Here is a 24,708-nt window from a genome sequence, read left to right as displayed (position 1 = left end):
TCTCTGTCTATACCGCTCTCTCTCTGTGTAACTCTTTCAACAAATCTTTAAAAAATAAATAAAACTTGACCTTTTAAATACTAAAAGCTAGTGCAAAGACCAAGTAGAAAGGCAATATCAGTCATATCCTTAAGGCTATTTTAGCAAAAAATTACTTCAGTGTTACTGCCTTGAGGCTTTTTATTTACCTTAAGCCAACTCTCATTAAGAAAATTATACCCTAACAAAATGGCTTGAACACTTTCTTCAGGTTCTTTTGTTAACAAGCTGACTGATTGTTCCTATCAGTGAGTTACCTGTCAGCTATATTCACTTCTCCCTTACACCATTACATTTTGCTGCTACCATTTGTGATTGACTTGGTTTCTTCTTAGCCTCCAAGTAATGCAGATACACCTTTATTTTATTTTTTCAAAAAGATTTATTTATTTTTTTATTTGAAAGGCATTATTCCCCCCCCCCCATCTCTCTTACACACAAACATAGAAAGAAAGAGAAAGAGAGAGAGAGATCTTCCCTTTGCTGGTTCACTGCCCCAAATGGCCACGACAGCCAGGTCTGGGCCAGACTGAAGCCAGGAACCAGGCACTTCATCCTGGATTCCCACATTGGTGGCAGGGATCCAAGTGCTTGAGCCATATTTTACTGCCTTCCCAGATGCATTATCAGGAAACTGGATTAGAAATGGAGCAACCAGGATTCAGACTGGCACTCTGATATGGAATGTGGGCATCATAAGTAGCAGCGTAACCCACTGGACCATAATACTAGCCCTATAGATAAACCTTTAACATAGAAGATTTCAGGTGTATTGATATTGAAAGTCTGTATCATCTGGAAATATTTTAGTACAGAATAGCTTATCTAGAATATTCTATAGCTAAATAAGTTTTGCCTCAAAACCAAAAGCAAATCTACCTTAGTGTTAGCTTCTACCAGAATTAATTATTTAAAAAATTATTCATTCTCATTTATTTGAATGAGAGACAGATATTTTCTATCCTCTAGTTTATTCTCTAAATGCCCATAGCTGCTGGGATGAGCCAGGCTGAAACCAGGAATTGGAAGCTCAGTCTAGTTCTCTCATGTGAATGGCAGAGACCCAAGTACTTGAGCCAGCACCTGCTGCCTCCCAGGGTGCATATTAGCAGAAGATGAAAGAGCACATAGATCTGGGACTTGAACTCAGGCACTTCAGTATGGGATGCGAGTGTCCCAAGTGTTGACTGATGCTAGGCCAAATGCACACTTTTACCAGTAATTTCTTAAACAGGTGAAGTTAATCTGAGTGCACAATCTCATGAATAGAAAGAGAAATTCTCTTCAGTGAGAGGCACTGGTATGTGTGTGTGTGAGTGTATGTATGTGTGTATATATATATATATATATATACACACACATCTATCTTCTGATAAAATGAAAACTAAAGTACAGAGAGGCTTTGATAGGGATTCATTCCTATTTACTTTTCCAGCTTGGTGAATTGCAGACATAGTGGAAGAGGGCTCAGCTGTATATTGAAGGGGAGGGAGAGGTGGAAAGGGTGGAGGTTTACCTTTGACCTTTACCTTTCATAATTTGTTCTATTATGTAATCTACTTATATCCCATTAAACACTGTGCTCTGACATGTGCAGCAAAAAGCTTGACTGCTGAAGAAACTGTCTGCTTTCTACTGAGAAAAAAAAAACTATAAATTTTCCTTTTTAGTTGCTTTTGCATTTTCTATTCAAAAATTTTATGTCTACATATTTTTCATGTTTATATTTGCAAAGGATCACTTTGCAAAGAGAGTATACTCACATGCTGTATGGTATGGAGTAAAAATAATGCATGTTCTTATGATATGACCTTTTCATCAAAAATTTTAAAATATTTTGTAGACCTTATTTCTTAAAGCAATCCTGACAGTAGTAGGCAGCAAGTGGGTAGGAGATATTTAAAGTCCAGAGGCTGAGACGTGAGTCAGCCAGCTAGCTTTCTGTTCCTTTAACCATGGCTGCCACTGACTGGTTTGGGCAGGGTAAATCTTGTTTGTCCAGAGCCATAAGTGCAGGAAGTAAAATACCAGTCACAGGATTAAACTGATTTGCTCATTTGAAAGCATTTTTCAAGCATTGAGGACCGGGCTCAGGGCAAATCAGACATAGATAAAACCTGAGGATTGAAGGAAACTTATTTTCATTGTTATTAATTAAATAGATTTGAGTTAGAAGATAAAAATTCCCAAAGGATTAGGTCACTTTACTAATATATAGTACTTTGTCTCCAAGAAAGCTTCATTGTAGTTCATCCTTCCTTGTACTTTTTAATTAGGTTAATGACATCAGTTTGTTGTAAAGGACAATTTAATTAAAATGTCAGTGGTATTGCCAGGATAAATACTATACTGATGCTGACATGTTATTATGCAAATTAGTCACTGCTGTTTACTGGTAGGGGATAGGCATTTGAGTAACATAGTGATGAGTTTTTGCTGAACTAGCTTATAGATTTTCACCTGGCCAGCTCCTCCTTGAATTTCTTTTACTAAATATCTAGTGAGTGCTTTCCAGTTGTAAGAAATTGTGCTGGACATTTAGAGAATATGAAGACAATCAAGAGCTAATCATTGTACTTTGTGAAATATGTAGCTTGACTTAGGGATGCTTTGTGTAGATTCTGCACCAATTTCCTCTGAAGACTTATGTGCAAATAAACATTTAGTCATCAGCCAAAGGTCTAATAACCAGAGGTTTTAAATCCATTTCTCTTTACGTTTCAGTAAGAGTGGATGCTCAAGTATGTGAAACTTTTAAAATAAAGTAATTTAGGCCTCTATTTTGCAATTGAGGCTGAATTATCTTTCAGGATTCTAGGGCAGAAAAGATACTTTCGATGTTATCTTGTCTAATATCCTTGATTTAGAAGACTTCATGAGCAATTTCTGGTGACCATATAAGTGTTTTCTGTAGGGGGATAAAAGCTAGGGATCTAATTTTCAGATCACTGAGGATTTAAAACTACACACACACACACACACACTTCAGGATTCATGAACATTTGTAGCAGGATAGGCTTCAGGATATTCTAAACAAAGGAGATAATATTAGAAATAAAATGTTTAGGGGCCAGTGTTGTGATTTAGCAGGTTAAGCTGCTGCCTGAGACGTTGGCTTCCCATATGAACACCAGTTCCAGTCCTGGCTGCTCCACTTCCCACCTAGCTCCCTACTAATGGCCTGGGAAAAGCAATGGAGGATGGCCCAATTCCTTGGGCCCCTGCTACCTGTGCATGAGACCAGGATGAAACTCCTGGCTCCTGGCTTTGGCCTGGCTCAGCCCTTCTGTTGTCACCATCTGGGGAATAAACCAGTGGGTGGAAAATTTCTCTGTCTCTTCCTCTCTTTCTATAAATCTGACTTTCAAATAAATCTTTAAGAATAAAGTGTTTCTAGTTCAGGTGATCAATTTCAGTTCACAATTGATCACACTGATAGATCTAAGAGTCAAAGGGATCACACAAACAAGACTAATGTCTGCTAATACTAACTGATAAAACCAAAAAAGGGAGAGAAGGATCCAACATGGGAAGGGGGAGACACAGCAGACTCATAGAATGGCAGATGTCCTAAATAGCACTCTGGCCTCAGAATCAGCCCTTAAGGCATTCGGATCTGGCTGAAGAGCCTATGAGAGTATTTTAGGCATGGAAAGCCAAGACACTCTGGAAAAAAAAAAAAAGAAGAAGAAGAAGAAGAAGAAGACCTAAATGAAGGATCTCAGCGAGTGTGATCCCAGTGGAAAGAACGAGGCCATCAAGGTAGGAGGTACCTTTCTCTGAAGGGAGGAGAGAACTTCCACTTTGACTATGACCTTGTTGGAATAAGATCGAAGTCGGCGAACCCTAAAGGCTTCCATAGCCTCGGCAACTCATGACTAGAGCCTAGGGAGATTACTGATTTAATAAACAAGAGTGTTAAATTGTTAAATCAACATCAAGAGTCACTGTGTACTTACGTCCCATGTGGGATCTGTCCTTAATGGGTTGTCCAGTGTGAAGTAATGATATAGCTAGTACTGAAACAGTATTTTTACACTTTGTGTTTATGTATGGGTGCAAACTGATGAAATCTTTACTTAGTATATACTGAATCGATCTTCTGTATATAAAGATAATTGAAAGTGAAAAAAAAAAAAACCTTGGTGCTAAATTGGAAATTACATAGAAAACTAATCAATCTTTTTAAAAAAATATCATGCAGGATCTCTGTCATTAATGTGCTGTACACTGTTATTTAATGCCATAACTAGTACTCCAACAGTATTTTTTCACTTTGTGTTGCTATGTGAGGGCAAACTGTTGAAATCTTTATATATACTAAACTGATTTTCAGTATATAAAGAGAATTGAAAATGAATCTTGATGTGAATGGAAGGGGAGAGCGAGTGGGAAAGGGGAGGGTTGCGGGGGGGAGGGAAGTTATGGGGGGGGGGGAGCCATTGTAATCCATAAGCTGTACTTTGGAAATTTATATTCATTAAATAAAAAAAAAGAAAAGAAAAGAAAAATAAGAGCATTAGACATATTGTGCTTTATTCAATAAATGTCTCCCGAGAAGTTATCCTAAAAAAAAAAAAATAAAAAAATAAAGTTTTTTTTTAAGGTTTATTTATTTGAATGTTTGAGTTATAGAGAGAGAAGGAGAAAGACAGTGAGAGAGAGAGATCTTCCATCTACCAGTTCACTCCACATATGGCTACAGCTGCTAGGACTGGGCCTTCTGTAGCCAGGAACCAGGAAATTTATCCTGGTCTCTCAGATGGGTGGCAGGGACCCAAGTACTTGGGCTATCTTCTGCAGCTTTCCCAGGCACATTAGTAGGGAGGTGGATTGGAAATGGGGTAGCTGGAACTTGAACAAGCACCCATATGGTACCATATGTCGTGGCTTAACCTGCTTCACCACACTCTGGCCCCTGATTTTGCTTTTGTTAGATGGTTTTATTACTAGCATATCTAGGAATGCCTAAATCCTGTCTTGTTTCCTAGTGTTTTATTAGTAGTTGTATGTGAGCTCAGTAGTCATCATTGCAGAGCCTAGGTTGGAGTCATCTGCTTGTATCTCAAGGCTTCCTTTTCACTCTTCTCTCTCATATGCCAATATAAATGTTGATATTTGACTAAATATTGGCAGGCTTCATAAAAGTATGAAATGAGGAGAGGTGAAAGAAATGACCAGTGTGCAGAGTGGGCCTTCACTGATCTAAGTAAACCACATGAAGTTGGGAGGGAAGGGTAGGTTGGGTAAATAGACACATGAAAGGACTTGATAATGAGAAGCCCTGAATACCATTCTAAGTAAATCAAAGCAAAAATGCAAGTCCACATGTGAACAGTAACTTTGTAACACCCACCAGATTACCTGTTCAGTTGTGACCATGGATTGGATCTGAAGCTACTGTGTCTACATGGGGAGCAAGACTTCCTTATTCCTTGTATCTGTTCTGGTCCTTCCACGGGATAAGCAGGAAGTGGTTCTTGGAAGTATATACTGAATTCAGATTCTGTTCTCAGGATTAGGTTTTGGGGAACACTATAGTTGCTGGAAGCCACAGTTGTATGACAGAACTGAACTCTCTGAGGGTGTGGGTGCTCTGTTGCCCAAGTTCTGTTTTGACAAAGTTGACAAACCATCAGTTTTTTATCCGTGTTCTATTGGGAATTTTCTTCTACAGTATCAGCTTGGATTTGTGCAATAATAGTAAAGGTACATTTTCAGGTGATTAGTTTGTTTAAAAGGTTTGATTTTCTTCCTGCTGAATTCTGAAATCAAAGGATAAGATTTTAATTGTTACTATTAGAAAACTACACTTTGGATAATGTAAAAGGGCAACTCTCAGTCCAAATGTTCTAAAATACGTCTTTTTAAATTTTGCGTCTTATCTGAGATCTCCAAATTATTTTTAGAAACTTTATGCCAGGTTCATGATTTAGGCATATTAAAAGAAGGAAGGGGAGGATGATAATGACTGAGGAAAGCTGCCTTGTATCAAATTGCAGGTAAACTGTGCTAAAAGGAGTTCATGAGAAGCTGATTCCACACACTACTGCTTTGCAAAAATCAGAGGCCATTCTGTATGCTGGAATTATTCACGTAGCTGTCCTTGGTTGTGTTTTTAGAACAAATCGATAAACTTAAATAGGCCAAAAATGACATGGGAAAATATAGTTTAGGAAGCATGATGCGATATGATGAAATAGAAATTTTTAGGGAAAACAACTTAGATATGAACTTGGATTTTAAGTTATAAAAAGTCATGATGACTGTACATTGATAAGAAGAGTTAAAAATCAGCACTAGCCTAAGAAGGATATAAACTGCTGGTATCAGGGAACCAATAGACTTGTGTTGATGAGGCTGTGATTGAATGGAAGTGCTTGTTAACATCTTTCTTCCTATAATAGATCCTTTTCTTCTTTTAGTTAATTCAGCATGGAATTCTCTTGAAATTTTTCTTTTGGAACAGAGAGAGTCCAGTGGTCAAAGGCAATGCGCTGTTGGCTTTAAGCAGCCTTGCTGTCGTCGTCTCCAAACATGAAGCCAGCCTTTCCTCAGATTCTGATGGGGTCCTGGAGGTGAGTGAGGGTGATGTAAACCAGTTGGTGTTTGAATATGTCTTTAAGCGTGGCCCCAGATTCACAAGTTTAGATTCTGTGGTTTTGCCATACCAAGTAACACTAGTTGTTTCTTCCCTGACTTGTCTCTGCTGCTTTTCTGTTTTGCTTTCTCCATCACAGTTAAGTGGTCATTTCCATTTGAAGGTGCCAATTTTATGCAATAGAGGTTGTCTTTCTGTGATTACATCCGTGGTAACAAATCTTAGGAGGTTAACTAGACTTACCGAAAGTGAACAATGCTGTCAAAAAATGATAAGTAAGAAGTGTTTACAGATTGAGAAAAATTGTATTTTGCATTTTAATTGTAGATGTCAGTGACAAAGTGCCTATTCATTTTTGCAAGGCATTTATTTCTTGATTAAACATGTGGCAAGCTGGCCACTGCTAATTTTCAGTGTACTTTTTCAGATAATTTATATCTGTCAAAATAAAAAGCCATGGATTTATTATTGTCTTAAGCTCTATTATCTGGCAACTATCATTATCAGAAGACAGTATAGCCAAGGGTTAAAAAACAGGCTTTGGAATAGGAGAAACCTATATTTATATTTTATTACTTCCACTTAGTAGATCTGTGGTCCATTTTCCCTTTCAGAAACTGTTTTCTTAGCTGTATAATATAGGGACACCAATGCTTACCAGATAGCAGTCTTGTGAAGATTAAGTGAATTACTCTATCTAAAAGCAAGACTGCTGTAAAACACTAAGCTCTCAATTTTAATAAACCATTATAGTTGGCATCAGCATCTATTGCTTCATTTTTTGCTACAGCAGTAGAAACTTTATTCCATGGTATTCAACCTGGGTCTGTCCTTGAAGAGTGTCTCATAGCCCATCTGTACCTTTTATTCATGGTGATTTTTGGAACTGGAGAATGTGTTATCTGGAGTCTCATGGAATTGAAGGCAAAGCTTAAAAACTGGGGTTTGGGAAGAACAGGAACTGAGGTGACTTGGGAAGTTTAGGCAACAAGTACTAAAGGAAGCATCCCAGCAGGCTACCCCCAACAGAGTAATCACTTCAGCTGTTTACTGTCCTTGCATCAATCACTTAAAATTTATAATTTTAAATGGGTAAGGTGGGACAGGTAGCTTGATTGAGCATTTAGCCAACCTTTGAATAGTGAAGAAAGAGGTAATTCCCAAAGGGTGCTGTTGCTATTATCTAAGGATAGGTACTATGTGACAAATACTATATGTGTCTATTACATGTAGAAAAGACAGTCATTGGATTAGTGCATTAATGACACACATATGGTTAACTTAATGAAAAGAAAGATGAAAATGATTTAGAGGTAAATGTTACATTTTCTTAAAATACCCATGGAATATTTTAGCAGGGCAGCATTCTAAGTAAATCTACAATCTAAAATTTTAATGTCCTTTTCTGTGATCCCATCACTTTGGTGTTAATTGTGCTGAACTATTAATTGTGCTGAACTATTATTTTTACAGTTAATTTGCCCTAGTTATAACTTGAAATCTAGCTCAGAGTTTGTTTCATTCTTGTTTCATACTTATGCACACAGAGATCCAATTTTCCCAGAACCATATGTTGAAAAGACTCTCTTTTTTTTTTAAGATTATTTATTTGAAAGTCAGAGTTACATAGACACACACACACACACACACACAGAGGGAGAGAGAGAGAGAGAGAGAGAGAGAGAATCTTCTATCTGCTGGTTCACTCCCTAGATGTCTATAATGGGCCAGGGCTGGGCCAGGCCAAAGCAAAAAGCCAGGAGACAGAGCTTTTTCCAAGTCTCTCACATGGGTGGTAAGGGCCCAAGCACTTGGACCAGCTTCTGCTACTTTTTCCAGGTCATTTAGCAGGAAGCTGAATGGGAAATGGAGCAAATGGGACTTTCATCAGTGCTCATATGGGTGCCAGCATTTCAGGTGGCAGCTCTACCTACTACACCATAATGCCAGCCCCTGAAGAGACTATCCTTTCTTCAAGGATTGATTTTAGTTTGTTTATCAAACATTAGTTGGTTGTAGTTGCTTATTTGAGTTTCTGGGTTTTCTATTCTATTTCATTGATATGTATGTCTTTTTGTGCCAGTACCAAGACCTTTGCTTTTAACTGCCCTGTAGTATGTCTTAAAATATTGCATTGTTATGCCTCAGGCTTTGTTTTCGTTGTTTAAGATTTCTTTAGCTATTTGGGGGTCTCTTGTGTTTTCATATTTTAGCATCATTTTTTTCTAGATCTGAGAATGTCAATGATATTTTGATTGGGATTGCATTGAATCTGTAAATTGTTTCCAGTATTATAGACATTTTAATGATATTAACTCCTCCAGTCCATGATTATGGAATGTTTTTCCATTTTTTATGTGTTCTATTTCTTTCTTTAATGTTTTGTAATTTTCATTGTAGAGATCTTTTACATCCTTGGTTAAATTTATTCCAGGGTATTTAATTTTTTTTTTTTGTAGCTATTGTGAATGGGATTGGTATTGCAAGTTCTTTCTTAGCTGTGGCATTGTTTGTGTATACAAAGGCTATCTATTTTTATGTGCTGATTTTATATCCTGCAACTTTACCAAAGTCTCATGAGTTTCAGTAGTCTCTTAGTGGAGTCTTTTTGGGTCCCCTATATATAGAATCATGTCATCTGCAAACAGGGTAATTTGAGTTCCCTCTTTCCAATTTGTATCCTTTTGATTTCTTTTTCTTGCCTAATGGCTCTGACTAAAACTTCCAGAACTGTATCGAATAGCAGTGGTGAAAGTGGGCATCCTTGTCTGGTTCCAGATCTTAGTGGAAATGCTATGAATGATTTTCATAGCCGAGTTTTCCTTTAATGAGTTGGCATTTGCTTTATTTTGTTTTTTATATTCTCTTTTCTACTCTCAAGATCATTTATGTTTTCCTACCTAATTTATCAATTAGCTAGGTGAATATTATGATTCTTGAATAATAACTAAATGATAATATAGTGGTGAGAAAAGTGCTAGATACATTGCTCAAAGTGTTGTGGGCTTATTGCCTCCTTCATGATATGATAAGTCACAGGACTGAGAGGTCTTAAATTGCTTTTTTTCCTGGTACATTATTCATTTTAATCTCATTATAATTCACTGAACATAGGTGAGCTCTGAAGGGCTCTTGGATATGTTTTCTTTTGCAGCCCCCATTCTCTCACTTCTGCTAAGTCTTGAATAAAAGGTAAAATAGTTTTCCTGTTAAGGACCAGGTAAGGATATATGTTTGTCAAGTACCTATTTATCTCATGAAGCCAAGGCAGGTGAAGCTTACTTTTTGATAGTAAAACTTCATTATTTAATACAGAAGGGGGATTGTATCCTGCATCTAGATTTACTGTTTAGATTTGTTTTCTTTTTTTTCAATTATCATTTCATTGTTGTTCTTCTTCCACAGGTTCAACCTCATTTCATTTCAATGAAAGAGTGGATTACCATGGTGCTTGATACTCTTCTGGTCATTGTGGATAGCCATTACCAACCTAGAGGGCAACTTTTATCATGGTTTTATTATGTAAGTGTTGGGAATAAAAAATGATCAGAAAACTCAAGGATTGACTCTTCTGACATCAATTGTTCACATGAAATCTGCAATACAATATAATGATCCTCAGCCCTGGTAGTAAAATATAGTCATCAGTCAGTCTCTCTCTCTCTCTCTCTCTCCCTTTCTCTTTCTCTCTCTCTCTCTCTCTCTCTCTCTCTGTGTGTGTGTGTGTGTCCTACAGAAATACTTATGAATAGGCTCCACTTCTAATTTAATTATTCAGAGATAGGCCCTGGCCATCAGCATTTTGAAGACTCTCAAGGTGATCCTAATGTGTAGTCAGGGATAAGGACTGCAATTATAGGCAAACAAATACTGATTAAAATGTGGGGACCCTAAGTTTGTAGTCATGTTTTTTTCATTTCCAGTTATGTGAGCCTAGGAAGTTGCCTTGATTTATTTGGACTTTTTTTTTTCCTTGTTTATAGAATGAGAAGACTGAACAGTAGCATATGTAGTGATTGTCGATATAACTGTCCCCCTAATAGGTTTTATTACTTTTGACTTGACACTTAATCTTTATCATTTTATTTTTCTAATCTGTAAAATAAAAGCAACAGTTTATACTTTGCCAACTTGTAAAACATTATTGGAATCAAATTATATAAATTATTTAAAAATGTCTTGAAAGTGATGAAATATCCTGGGAACACATTTTCCATCTTCATGCTTGTATCCTAAGATTTGAATCAAAATGAAAACACTTTCGTGTTAAATTTTCCTTTTATTGGTTGGAGAGCATGACTGCTTCTGTGTTTGTGTAGAATTATTTTTGTTTTGCCCTCTCACTGTCCATTGCTTAGGGAATTATAGTGATCATGGGATAATCAGCTGAGTCACAGAGGATTATAGCTGATTTGGATGAAAATATAGTCCCGATCCTGAACTGTTGCTAAGAATACAACTTTTGCCTGAAACGCATTGCCTATGGTCCTCTCTGTATGTTTTGTGTGGTTCCATCCTCCTGGCCCTAGGAATACTTGGTATGTATTCACCTGGGGCTTAGGCTCTGGAGCTAGATTTTTAACTAACTTGAGGACAAAAATGACTTACTAGATAATGTAGAATTAAATTAGAAGGGAAGTTTTGCTTAAAGAAGAAATTTGTTTATGATGGTTTGTTTTCTGTCAACAGTGTTCTTATTTGTATAATGATGGATGAACACTTCTTTCAAAGCTTATGTAAAAGTCTTTGCAGTAATTATCTAGTCTAGTTATTCACCAGAACAGCACATTGTGTGCAATCCTTAACAATGCTGCTTAGTTCTTGCAAACCAATAAAAAATCTCTCTTCTAGACAGCTCAGTGTTGCACATTACCTTTGTGATTATTATACTTTTCAAATTGTTTCAAAAGTCACTTCCCTTATTTCCTGTGTCCTAGCACCTGGCTCATTTCAATAACATTTTCAGTTCAACAGTGCTATATTAACATAAAGTATAACTTAGTACATGGTTGCTTTTTATCCTTAGAGTACTAAAGCTTAGTAAATGGGCATAGAATTAAAAATACATTTTAATGTTTTCTGATGAAGGAGGCAGTACTGACTATGGTGTCTCTGAAAATCAAAAATAGAGAATAGAAATGATAAATGGGCTATCTTCCACATTTGAAATATATTTATAAATGTATGTGATATCAGTTGCGCTCTCTAACATGGGATTCTTGTTGAAGCTTTTCGTATTCAGTTGCTCTGTCACTTTGTTAGGGCTGTTACTTATTTCTTTTCACATAATTACATATAGGAAGGAGCATATAGCGCTCTCCATTTCATTTTGAATAGCTGGTTATTGCTTTGTAACCAGAGGCTTTTAGGATTTCAACTTCCTTTTTAATTAAAAGGAATTAACTCTCTGTAGGAAATAATCCAACTACTGGGAAGTGTTCCCACCAAAATCTTTGGGAGACATGCCAATGGATCCCTATGCTAAACTTACACTTACTTCTCCACATGAAAACTTAAAACTCTGTCCTCCTCATTTTTTTTTTTATCCTGGGGAAAATACTTAGCTTTCTGAACATTTAAAATGTGGCTTCATGGTTTATCTAAGCTCAGATAGCTTTGCTTTTGAGTTCTTCCATACACACACACACACACACATATCCATATGGCTTTTAAAAACACTGAAATTGTTTCAGGCCATATTTATAGTGAAAGAATTAATGACCTTGAAGCAGAGGAAACAACATTTTGTTTTTCTACCAAATTTAAAAGGACATTATTAGTTATTTAGTAGAAAGTTGTTGAGTGAAAATAAGCTATAGACAAACACACTTAGATTTTGAAAAGCTTATTTTTATTTTTTGGTTGGCATGGGTGAATAAAAGACAAACTTATATTATATGATACGCTTTTCTGGTAGTTAGGCTTCCTTCATGTTTTAAACAAAAAGCTAACCCCTGTTTTCTTTCTTTGGCTTGTTCTAGAAATCCTATTCTGGTGAAAACACAGCTAGTGCCATTGCCCGTTCTGCTGCCGCCACGGCTTTGTCTCTCCTTGTGCCAGTTTTCATTATCTCTTGCAAAGAGAAGGTTGAGGAAATCCTGAACATGCTGACTGCCAGGTTACCTGGGAAACCAAGTGCTGATGAGTCTCAAGCCGTGCAAATCCATATGGGCCTTGCTTTGGGGATGTTTCTCTCTCGCCTGTGTGAGGAGAAACTCAGGTACAATTTATTACAACATACCTGCTTTTCTTCTTTGTGATTTAAGCAAAGGTTTTGAACTCATATACACACATACATAAATGCTGTACCTAAACAGTATGTGGTTGCTAAACTTTTTGGGGTGGGAAGTTTGATCCTTTACTTGCCTTTATGGTTGAATTTATCTTTCTTGAATGCCATTTTATAGATATTAATGTATTTTAAAGTCTGTTAGTATTAAAGTGATTATTAGTCACTTGAAAATCATCTCATGCTCTGATGAAAGCCCCAGGTTTGTCTGTGTAGTATGCATCAGCAGAAGCCTAATCTTACGTGCTATAAGTCAAGAAAACCTTTTTTATGGCTCATACGGGATGCAGTTAATTGATGATCTTTATCGATATCAATGTAAAATCGTATGAAACAATTTGGGTATCCCTTGTGCCTAAGGAATGTTAGGAAACCCTGAATTACATGAGAACTATGTGTACTCAGTTTTAAATAATGTTTTTATCCTGTGCCCTAGCTACATTTTTTATAATCTTTAAAGAGTCTTAATCTTTGCATATTATACTGTGTTCTTTTTGTTTGTTTATTTTTGAGCTTCTAGCTTTACCTTTGAATGGAGGTAATGGAATAGCAAAGATCCAGGTGGAAAATTCCACTTATTCAAAACGTTTGCTTAGCATTAATCTATTTTAGTTTTGTTGTTCATACTATTTATTCTTTATGTTATAAGAAATCTTAGAATTTTATATATCCAGATTGATTACAGAGTGATTCAACATGAATATTTGGTTGTCATGAATATTTTGATGCCAGTGACTTGGAACTTAGCCTCGTGTTCCAGCACTGGAAATAGGATAGGAGAGAGAGGCATCTTGCTGTGATGTTAGATGTCCTTAAACTTCCATGGTTTTCAGAAATTAGCTGTGCAAGGGCAAGAACTCATATTGGTATGGATAAACTGGCTGATGTGCTATATTTAGATTTCATTTTGCAGCCAGTGGTTAAGTTTATATTTGTAACTTGCATAGTTTGGCACAAATACCACTATGTGAAACTTTTGTGAGAATTGCTATTGATCTGGGGAAATACTGTATTTCAGATGATCATTCTTAGCTCTTGAACACATCTGTCAGATGGTTGGGATGATTGGCTTAGTCACTGCCATCACCACTGAACTATGTGTAGAATACTAATTTTTTGCTGTATTCTCCAGCACCAATACCTACAAGCCTGATTCTGGACATGAACAAAAACTTGCCCTTTGCATATCACCTGACTGTTACATATCTTATGTATGTATATAACCGAGCTTAAAATATTTTTAAAGACTTACAACTTGAAATTGATTTTTCCCCTTTGCTACTATACCACAAATGGCAGTCTCTTCACCATCTGTGTTCATGCTCTTTCGTCAGTATCTTTTCAAGCAACATATTTTGCAACTAAAAATGAGCTGTGGCAATTTAATTCTAGGCAACTCATTTCCCCCTATCCTGTCTCTGGCTCCTTTCTTCATTAACTTAGGATGGGATGCTGGTTTTAAGGCTGACAAGAATGCATTTGCAGTTAATTTAATCATTTTACCTGAAGAAACTTGTGATCATTCCCCCAGAACACTTGTTACTGGTTTCTAGATTGCCTTTCACCCCTGTTTATATACTTGACTTTGTACTCGTGGAAATCCCTGGGCAAAAACACCAAGGAGCTCTTCCCATAGCTGAGCATCCCTAGAGTAACTGCAAATGTTAACTTTGCCCTAATGTTCCTGTATTTGATAGCATCTTCTGCCTTCTTAGAACCCATATATTAGTACTGTAGTCACTAGTATATTTAGTCATGGCTCCTACCTCCCCAGATTCTTGGAACAGAGGTATCTGAAACGTAAATGTTTGACTAAATAATGACAATGTCACCAGATAATGGCATTTTAGGAAAAGTTTCTTTTTTTTTCTAAGATATAGATAAGTATTTTAAGGTGTTTGATGAATAGTGACATCAAATAAGTGGCCCCAAAAGACCACTTAGGTACAAGACATTCATTCTAAGAAAGTAAAAAAATTCCCTTGTAGTGGAGAATTAGGACAGTCAATCATGTATTTTTTTTTTTTTGCTAAAATTTATGAAAATGTCTCCTGAATTTAAGTGCCAAATAAAATCTCTTCTGAAAAGTACATTATTCCAAAGCTTCTCATGTATGCCATAACCTCCAGAGGATGCAAGTATGCTCTTTTTAGTATTTGTTTAAGATATTTGAGTGTATTTTCTTCCACAGAACAACTTTATTAGGACTTAATTAAATCTGTGTGTGTGTGTGTTCCTGTGCATGTGCGTGTGTGTTTTTCTCATTGCAAAATATAATCCTTCACCGTGGGGGAAGTCACTGTAGTCATGGTTTGGAAGACATTATTTAAAGAGCTGGCTTCCTGGTTGGCATTCTTGGGACTACATTCCACCAAATGGGTCCCATCCGATGCAGCAGCCTGGGAGCTGAGATGTGAGGGCACCTTAGTAATCAAGTGCCAGCAGTGAAGTTCACAACTCTGCCATCCTGTTTCTCACCAAGCCAGTTACAAAACCCTCATCAAGTACTGCATAAAAGTAGAATATACAGCTTTTAAAAAAATGTAAAAAAAGAAAAGGGCTTATGACCTTTGAACTGAGATGTGAAATCAGAAGTGACAGTGCAAGAAAGAGGTTTGGGATGATTACTGATTAATCAATAAATAATTAAGCTGATGTCAGCTTAATTAGTTATTAAATATTTGGAATAAAATCATTAGCATTCTTAGAAATATTTATTTGGAATTGTTACTTTGGCTTTTATTTTTTAGTGATTTAAAATTAAAATACGTTGAGAAAAGTCAAAAGTAGGAGTTGTACAGTTTATTGTTACTATAGGGTTGTTGTGCAGAAACCAAATTATTGAATAATTTCTCTGACCCAGTTTTTCTCTCTGTGAAATAAGCATATGGAAATCATCAATATTATTCCTTTTTAAAATAAAAGAGATGCTGGCATTTCAAGTAAAATATTGAGAGCAAAATTTTGTTTTTAAGTATTTCATATAGTTAAATGAATTTAAATAATTCATTTTCTACCTTGATTTTTATCCAGTGATGTATCTGGCCAACAGATGAATCTTCTTCTGATGAAGTCTTTAGATGCCCTGGAAAATTGCTGCTTTGACAGTAGTCTTGAATACAAGTATGTTGTTTCCATTTCCATTCTAACAGATACTTAGAGATTGGTTCCTGCTGTGCCAGAAAATTTGAATGCTGTGGTGAGATATTGGTAATGCTTGATCTTGAATACCTTTGCCAGATTTTCATAATAATCAAGAAACCAAAACTTCATTGTTCTGAAAACTGTGTTTCAGTAAGAGTTTGTTTAAATACAAAGCAACAAGTATCCCATTGTGGCTTCTTCTTTTATATAAGACTTTAGTTTTGTTTCGTACTTACCATCTAAGGCAAGTATCTGGGGACCTGGATGCATGACTTAACCTTTTTAATGGTCTGTTGAAACTATTTGAATTTGATTGGGCTAAGAGAGCTTTTGAATGATGTTTTATGTTTCCTTGTAAAATTCATTAACTAGGGAAGCAAAATAGAAACAAACATTGTTATATCAGGGGTTCTCAGCCTTAATATATCTTTTGTCCCCTTACACAACTGATGTTTCTTAAAGATTTTGTATATTAAATTAGATATCTCAAAATTTATTTTCTCACTCTAGTATTGAAAGGTATCAAAAAGAAAAAGAACTAATAGGAAATAATATATCAAAAAAGAGTGTTAAACATACTTGTTGAAAGAGACTTTTAACGTTTCAGTCTATGTGACCTGTGTGGGTCAATGTTTATGTTTTTGTTAAGCTTTCAGAAATATTGACACCAGTGAGGACCTACATTGTAACTTTTTGGACTTCCAAATATTTTGGAACCTCAACTTTGAATTCTCTGCAGTTCATTGTTACCAGGAAACACAACAGATTATAAGCACTAATCTCTAGTTTATTAACTCATTTACCTTTTGCTATTTTGGTCACTGTTCAAATATGAGTTAAATCAATGACAATTAGGAACTTAAGATCTAAAGCTACATCCATATCATCTAGCCTGTTAGACCAAGAAAAGAGTAAATTAAAAGGCAGAGGTAGCTGCAGGGATAAAGGATTTCATCATAAGCAAAGTGAAATGTCCATGTAGTAAGTGATAATTACAGAATCTTCTTTCAGATGCAAGCTAAGATTTGACAGGGCCATTGACACTTGCCTACTTTATCAAGAAACAATTTAAACAACTGACATTATAATTTGATTTGAATTCGGCAAAAGAAAGAGTTTAACGTTGTTGCCTTTTATAACCAAGAAATAAGAAATTTCTCTCCCCTGCTGTATGTTTGTCTGTCTTTTCTTCCTCCTGCCTTCTGTTTCTAAGCATGTTATAAAGATTAAAAAAAGTGTAAGATGCTGCAGCCTTTCAGCCAGTTTGAATAATCAAGAATGACTTTCATGTATCATCTCCATTAGTTTGCAGGAACGTGTTTGAATGTAGGGAGGACTGCATTGTCCACCATATGAGAGTTTATGTACACAAAAGCTTTGAATGTCTAAGAATATTAATTCTAAAATCCATTTTTCTTTGTTAATAAGATTCTATTCATTTTACCTTCTTTTTTGAGTCTCTCTTAATGAATATCTATATTTGGAAAAAGGTAGAGTAGACCCGGAAAGGGAACCAGTTCTGCAGAGCAAAGTAGAATAGGGCACTCAGAACTTTCCTGTCCATTTAGTGAAAACTTGCTTGTCTATTAGATCCCTGTTAAAAGCTTAGGTCCTTCAAGAAGCTTTTCCTCTGCCCTCATCCAACTGCTATTATTTCTACAGTTTACTGAGATTCAGTATTTTGTCATTCCTAATGTTTTGTGGTTATCAGTCCTTATGTACAGTAATCCCCCCTTACCTGTGGTTTCACTTTCCTTAGTTTTAGTTGCCTATAGTTTATCATGGTCCAAAAAATATTAAATGGAGAATTCCAGAAATAACTCAAAGTATAAATTGCATAGCTTTCTAAGTAGTGTGAAGCAATCTTGAACTATCCCACCTGGGACAGGAATCATCCCTTTGTCCGGTGTATCCACACTATATATTCTATCTCCTCATTTGTCACTTAGTAGCCATCCTAATAATCAGATCAACTGTTGTGGTATTGCAGTGCTTGTGTTCAAATAATTCTTATTTTATTTAATAATGGCCCCAAATATGACAGTAGTGGCTATTTTATTACAGTATAATCTTATAATTGATCTGTTTTTGAGTTATTGTCCTCTGAGTCTTATATACCGATTAAACTATCACAGATATGTATATACAGGATAAAGCAGAGTATTTATGAATATTGTCTTTGGGTTCAGGCATCCATTGCAGGGGATGCGAAATTATTTAAAATGTATCCTGTGTTTATAAGGGGTGACTACTGTAGTTCTGTCTGTGGTTTTAGATTCAACTAGTAATTATCCAGTAGCCACATACCCAGCTAAACATTTCTGCATCTGTTTCTCTTGTAATTAAATTCTAATCATAACCTAAATATGATACTAAAACAGGAATCATCATCACTTTGGTTTACAGATAAAGAAAGGGAATTTCAGGAGACTTGTTCATGGTCAAAGGCTTAATAAGTGTCAGTGCTAGGTCATCTCAATGCAAGGCCACTTTTCTTTTTTGTCCGGTACAGTATAATGAACACATTTCAATAGGAAAAAGGAAGCAATTTAATGCCTGCCCTATGATGTTTGTTGTTCATTTTTTTCTGGCATGTATTATCCTCTATTTTAAAAAAAGGATTTTAAAAAGATTCTGTATTTATTTGAAAGGCAGAGTTACAGAGAGGACACAGAGAGAGGCACATTAACAGGGAGCTGGATTGAAAGTGGAGCAGCTGGAACACAAACCAGTGCCCATATAGCATGCTGGCACTGCAGATGGTGGCATCACCCACTATGCCACAGCTTTGGCCCTTATTTTCTGCTTTTTTAACTTGGCTGAGGCCAGAATGCCTGGCTCATGGTGTAAAGTATACCCCAGTCTAATGATACTGCAGGAGTCTAGGGAAGTCCTCACTTAAGTACTGGAAGTGTTACAAGGAGGTGGCTAATAGATCTGGGGGTATGTTACCTCAAGTGATAGAATTCAACCAGAGCAGATGCCTCACATTTCCCTGATTTAATGGACTTGTCCCTACTGAGAGAACTGAGCACCTGGCTGGGCTGGTGTTTGTGGGCACATAACTAATGTTTTGCTGCCATCTAGTGGTATTTTATTGTGCCATTGCAATCCTCACAGCCCTAACTGTAGTCATGCTATCCATCTCAGATTTGAGCTTTGCTTAATTACTATTGAGCTTTTCCAAACATGATAACATTTGTATAGTGCTTTGTAAAGGGCAATGCGCTATACAAATGTTAACTGTTATTAGAACTAATTATTAGATGGCCTTGCTCTTAATCTGAAGGATTGCCTACAATAAGCCAGGGAATTCAGATTCATCTCTGGTTAATTTTAGGAAAAATTATCATGCTATCTCAGTTGATATAGCAACACACATCAGAATTACATAGTTTTTAAGTCTCAGGATTTCTTTTTGCTGGTGATGTTTTAATATAAGAACTCTGATGATCAGTTACAAAATTCCAAAATTCAAATTTTATTTTCAGTTAGCATTCTAGTAGAAAATTTATGATGAAATTTCAAAAGCATAATTGTATATCTGATATTATCAATTGTTTTTATGCCATCTGTCTGAAACACCAACACTTAATTCCTTTTTGTTTTCAATGGATAGAAAGATCTGAAAATTACCTCTGCCTGAGCTATCCTTGGTGTAGAGCTGGAAGACTTAAGAGACGCTAGAGTGAAGGAACTGTGTGGCAATGCTGAACAAAGCACCTGGGGGATCTTTAAGACTCTGGACAAAAATAAATTTGATAAAAGAATTGATGACCAGTAGAAGAATTGGTCATCGGGAATAAAGCTTTAATACCTTCTTGGTGTATACTGGACAATCAAGACAAAACAGAAGGAAACTTAGAAAGACAGTAGATGCATACATTCTAACATATTTATATTGGTATGTGTATATAAATAGTTCAGTTTTGTATTCTTAACATTACAAAAGCAAAGTATTACCATCATAATGATGTATAGAATCATTAGTGAATCATAGCCATGCCTAGTAATAATAATAATAGTAACAGTGATAGTTTTTAGACATGTGTGAACTAGAAACTGAGATATATTTTTTTTAGCCTCTTTTTATATAGCTTGTGATGATAAAGGAAGAGCTTCAGTCTAGGTGATAGGCTCTTTTGTTGTTGTTGTTGTTCCCAGGAGAGCCTAGAAACCAAGACTTGGACTCTTTCTACTGGAGAGAGATGAACCTTAATATTTACTTGAGTGAGCTTTGAAAGGAATCCTTTCCCATGTGAACTCAGCATTTCTCTCTCCCTCTCCCTCTCTCTCTCCCTCTCCCTCTCCCTCTATCTTTCTCCCCTTATGTGTGTATGTGTGTCACTTTTAGTTTTAATGATATGTGATTATTGTAAAATTTACTGTGTATGAGTGAATGACATTTTCCATTTAATTATTAGCATCTCTCATTCTTAAATTAGTCTGGCAAAAACCAGAAATTGAGTTTTCTTGATTGATCCTTGAGTGATACATTCAGTGAGTTTTACTGCTTATAAATTTTGCCTCTAACTAAGCCTACGAGTTAAATCTTCTTTCTTCTCCTGCAGATTTTTCTCTCCACTTTAGACTTTCTTAAAACTTGTCATGTAAGGGTGTACTTTAGCTTAGCAATTAAGATACAAATTAAGATGCCCGAGTCCCATGTCAGAGTGCCTGGGTTCACGTTCCATTTCTGGCTCTTAACTCCAGCTTCCTGCTAATACACTGGCAGGCAGTAGATGATAGCTTGGATACTTGGATCCCTGTCACTCATATTGGAGAACTGGATTGAGTTCCCATTTGGCTCTCATCTTTGGTCCAGCCCATTGTGCCATTGTGGGCATATGGGGAGTGAACCAGTAGATGGGAGTGTTCTCTCTCCCTGCCTTTCAAATAAATTTTAAAATATTAATTTGATCAGTTTTTCAGCATTCAATAAATATTGATTGGGGCCAGCCCTGTGGTGCAGTGAGTTAAAGCCCCACCTGCAACCCTTGTATCCCATATAGGCACCAGTTCCAGCCCTGGCTGCTTCACTTCCTATCGAGCTCTCTACTATGGCCTGGGGAAGCAGTAGAGGATGGCCCAAGTCCATGGGCCCCTGCACCCTGTGGGAGACCTGGGAGAAGCTCCTGGCTCCTGGCTTCAGATTGGTTCAACTCCGGCTGTTGTGGCCATTCGGGGAGTGAACCAGCGGATGGAAGATCTCTCTCTCTCTCTCTCTCTCTCTCTCTCGGTCTCTGTCTCTCTCTTTCAAATAAATAAAAAAACCTTTAAGAAATAAATAAATATTGATTGAATGCCTATCTATGTATTAAGCAGTGTGCTAGGTGGCACAATGTTATGGTGAGTAAGAAATAGAAAGCTGTCCACCCTTGTGGAGCCTGTGGCTAGGAAAGAAATGAACCCCCAAATAATCCTTATCTGAATTTATAAGTAGTATACTATTTATAAATAGTAATACTATTATTATAATTATACTATTTATAAATAGTATAATATTCAGCTAATCCTTATCTGAATTTTAAAATAGTATGAAGTAAGTTAGTGTAGTTGAATATTAGAGAGGTTTTCTGCTAGGCCAGGGAAGGTGTCATTGAGGAAATAACATTTGGAATCCTAAGGATATATAGCGGGGCCGGCGCTGTGGCGTAGCAGGTTAAGCCACTGCCTGCAGTGCCAGTATTCCATATGGGCGCCGGTTCAAGTCTCAGCTGCTCCACTTCCAATCCAGCTCTCAGCTATGGCCTGGGAAAGCAGTAGAAGATGGCCCAAGTCCTTGGGCCTCTGCACCCATGTGGGAGACCTAGAAGAAGCTCCTGGCTCCTGGCTTCGGATTGGCACAGCTCTGGCTGTAGCAGCCAACTGGGGAGTGAACCAGTGAATGGAAAACCTTTCTCTCTCTCTCTCTCTCTCTCTCTCCTCTCTCTTTCTGCCTCTCCTTCTCTCTCTAACTCTGACTTTCAAATATATATATATATATATTATATTTATATATATATATATAAAGGATATATAGCAGTTCAACAGTCAGAGGGAATACTCAGATTTGTCAAAGTAGTCATCAGCTGTTGTCTAGTTATATCTTTGGTCTAATTCTGTCAAATTTTTGTATGCAGCAATATAGAAAGATAGCTAAGAAAACATTCCTGTATATTCTAAATGAAAAATGTATCCTTATCAAGAGTGGCCTTTCTCTCTTTCAAATCAGTGATTTGTCTTAAAAGCAAGCAGTTTTCAGGTGATAGATGGTGACTTAACTAGTTGGAATTGCATGTTAGCTGAGCTTACGTTGTAACAGCAGTTTTGCCTAATTAATGATGGATTATTATTGCAAGTAGTTTCTTTACAAAATATTTTTCCAGTTCCAGATTCTTATGCAACAAAAACTATAAAAATACACCTAACCTAAGATACTTTGCTTTCTTTTAATTATTTATTTGAAAGGCAGAGTTTACAGAGAAAGAGATCTTACATATGCTGGTTGACTCCCCAAATGGCCTTAACGGCCAGGACTGGACTGCTATCTGGCCCAAAGCCAAGAGTCAGGAGCTTCCTCCAGGTCTCCCACAAGGGTGCAGGTACACAGGACTTGGCTGTCTTCCACTGCTTTCCTAGGCACATTAACAGGGAGTTGGATCAGAAGTGGAGCAGCGGGATGTTAATTGGTGCCTGTATGGGATGCCAGTGTCACAGGTGGCTGCTTTACCTGCTGTGCCACAATGCCAAACTGATATGATGCTTTCTTGGAGGCCTCCCATCATGACATTATGCAGAGTACTGAGAAGGACCTTGGGATTGGCAGATGGAACAGAAGGCTGAGCATCAGAATCTCCTTGTCCGGGCCATGCGCTGCTGGAAGTCCCTTAGCAGATATGGATGCTTCGTTCACAGAGAGGTGTTGACAGAAGCACCTAACATGTTCTTAAAATGCTGGGAGGGTTCTTGATGTCAGCCAAGCAGTGGATACTATTTAAGAGCTAAATGACATAACATGCAAGCATTGAAATAAGCTGTGAGAGATATGCCCTGGAATATGTTCTTAAGCAGCAGATATCATGGTGAGAGGCGAGCCAAACTGGAACGAGGATGATTTGTGAAAACCTCGAGAGTTTCTGCAGTTTGAGAGCAACCATGATGACAAACACTGTTTTTAAAAAGTTAAAAAAATTACCATAAGCTGCATTATCTAATCATACTAACTTAAAGTTTTCTAAGGGAACAATTGCTTTTTTAAAAAAAATTCTTGTGGGAGAATTGGGGCACAAAGCCTCAGATTCCAATTGAATTGTCACATGGGGTAACTTTTGACAAGCCTGTCATTTGTCCATTTTCTCTTCTGACCCAGTGTTACTCTGAGGGATCAGAGGGGAGAGGGGGATTAATGTCATTGTGCACAGACGAATACACAGTTTCTTTAAGACAGAAATTCCACTTGGTGAAGTTGACCAGGAAACATGAAGCAAACGCAGTACTTCCTAGTCATGCCTTGCATTATTAGTCAGATGTCTCAGCTCATATTCTGAAATTTAGTCTTTTTTCTCCTTAGTCATAGTGTATTCCACAGAGCCCTCAGTAAGGGCAGAAATAGGGCTGGTCTCCGTGTTCTCCTGTTGTCACCACAAAGTTTAAGGCAAACTATCTCACATTTTCACATTTGTCCACTGAGTGCACAGCACTGGTGTGGGCTATCGATACCTGTGTGATACAGAGATTTCCTTTGGAGGGGAGAGCTGGGTAAACCTGTCATGAGTGCTGAGGCAGATCCTGCCCTTTCAATCTCGGGTTTCAGAGCCCCGAAAACTTCCTCTGTAAATGAAGAGCAGTTAGGTGGATTTCTTGTGGTCCTAACACCTCATCTTCTTTGATGTCGAAGCACGGGCTGCATACTAGGAGTTGGACTGGTTCTGTCCCTCATGAGCCACAGCAATCAAACGGAGTCCCGAGTGCATGTGGCAGCCTCGCTTCGGAAGCTGTCTGCACACCTGGATGACAGTGGGAGCCAGAGTAGAACATTTCAAGAGGTAGGACATTGAGGTTCCATTTTTTTTCCCCCTTGCTGCCATTTCTTAATGCTGCTTATTTTCTGCCTCTCCTATTTTGGTAACCCTGTAAATTAAATTTTCTCAGTTTCAACTGCGATAAGGAGAAAATCTGAGTGGCAAACATCCTCTATCACATCATGAGATTTTCAAATTGTTTGGCTATATGAGTCAACTTAGACTTAAATGTGGAGTATAAGATAATAGCCTTTAGTGACTAAAAAGTCCTAAGTCCTAGAAGGCAATTTCTAGGAAGAGCTGTGATTGTGGGAAGAAGGTTAAATGGAGATTTTTAGAATTGTGCTCACACCAAATGTAACATTTAAAAATGGCCAGGAATAAGTTTAAGAAACTGTGAGATCAAAAGGCATTTGATTTTATGAAATGTCAGCTAGCATGAAAAATTATTGAGGAAACTCCCTTTATCATACTCAGTGAAGAGATTTTTCCATTTTAGCAGAAAAATATGCAGAACTGGAGTTTGCCTGACACAGTCCATGTGTGTCAACCATGTTTGGATAGACCATGTTAGCTGTGCCATGCCTGTCTCTGTACCCAGGTGAAGCTGCTCTGTGCTGTGATTTTCTTTG

At 37.1% G+C, this 24,708-nt stretch overlaps 1 protein-coding gene across 2 annotated transcripts in view; it reads left to right on the top strand.

Moving 5' to 3' along the window:
• FOCAD (focadhesin) overlaps positions 1 to 24,708 on the top strand; it is a 360,290-nt gene that overhangs the window by 289,482 nt on the left and 46,100 nt on the right. For both annotated transcript variants that reach the window (XM_062208140.1, XM_062208139.1), the window contains 5 exons: positions 6,509 to 6,617; positions 10,046 to 10,162; positions 12,622 to 12,860; positions 15,963 to 16,052; positions 23,953 to 24,100. In XM_062208140.1, coding sequence (XP_062064124.1) covers positions 6,509 to 6,617; positions 10,046 to 10,162; positions 12,622 to 12,860; positions 15,963 to 16,052; positions 23,953 to 24,100 — 703 coding nt within the window. The remainder of the gene's footprint in view (positions 1 to 6,508; positions 6,618 to 10,045; positions 10,163 to 12,621; positions 12,861 to 15,962; positions 16,053 to 23,952; positions 24,101 to 24,708) is intronic.

The sequence above is a fragment of the Lepus europaeus genome, chromosome 12 (genome assembly GCF_033115175.1).
Source record: "Lepus europaeus isolate LE1 chromosome 12, mLepTim1.pri, whole genome shotgun sequence".
NCBI lineage: Eukaryota > Metazoa > Chordata > Mammalia > Lagomorpha > Leporidae > Lepus > Lepus europaeus.
Note: the sequence above shows the minus strand (reverse complement) of the source record. Positions and strands in the feature narration are given on the sequence as shown.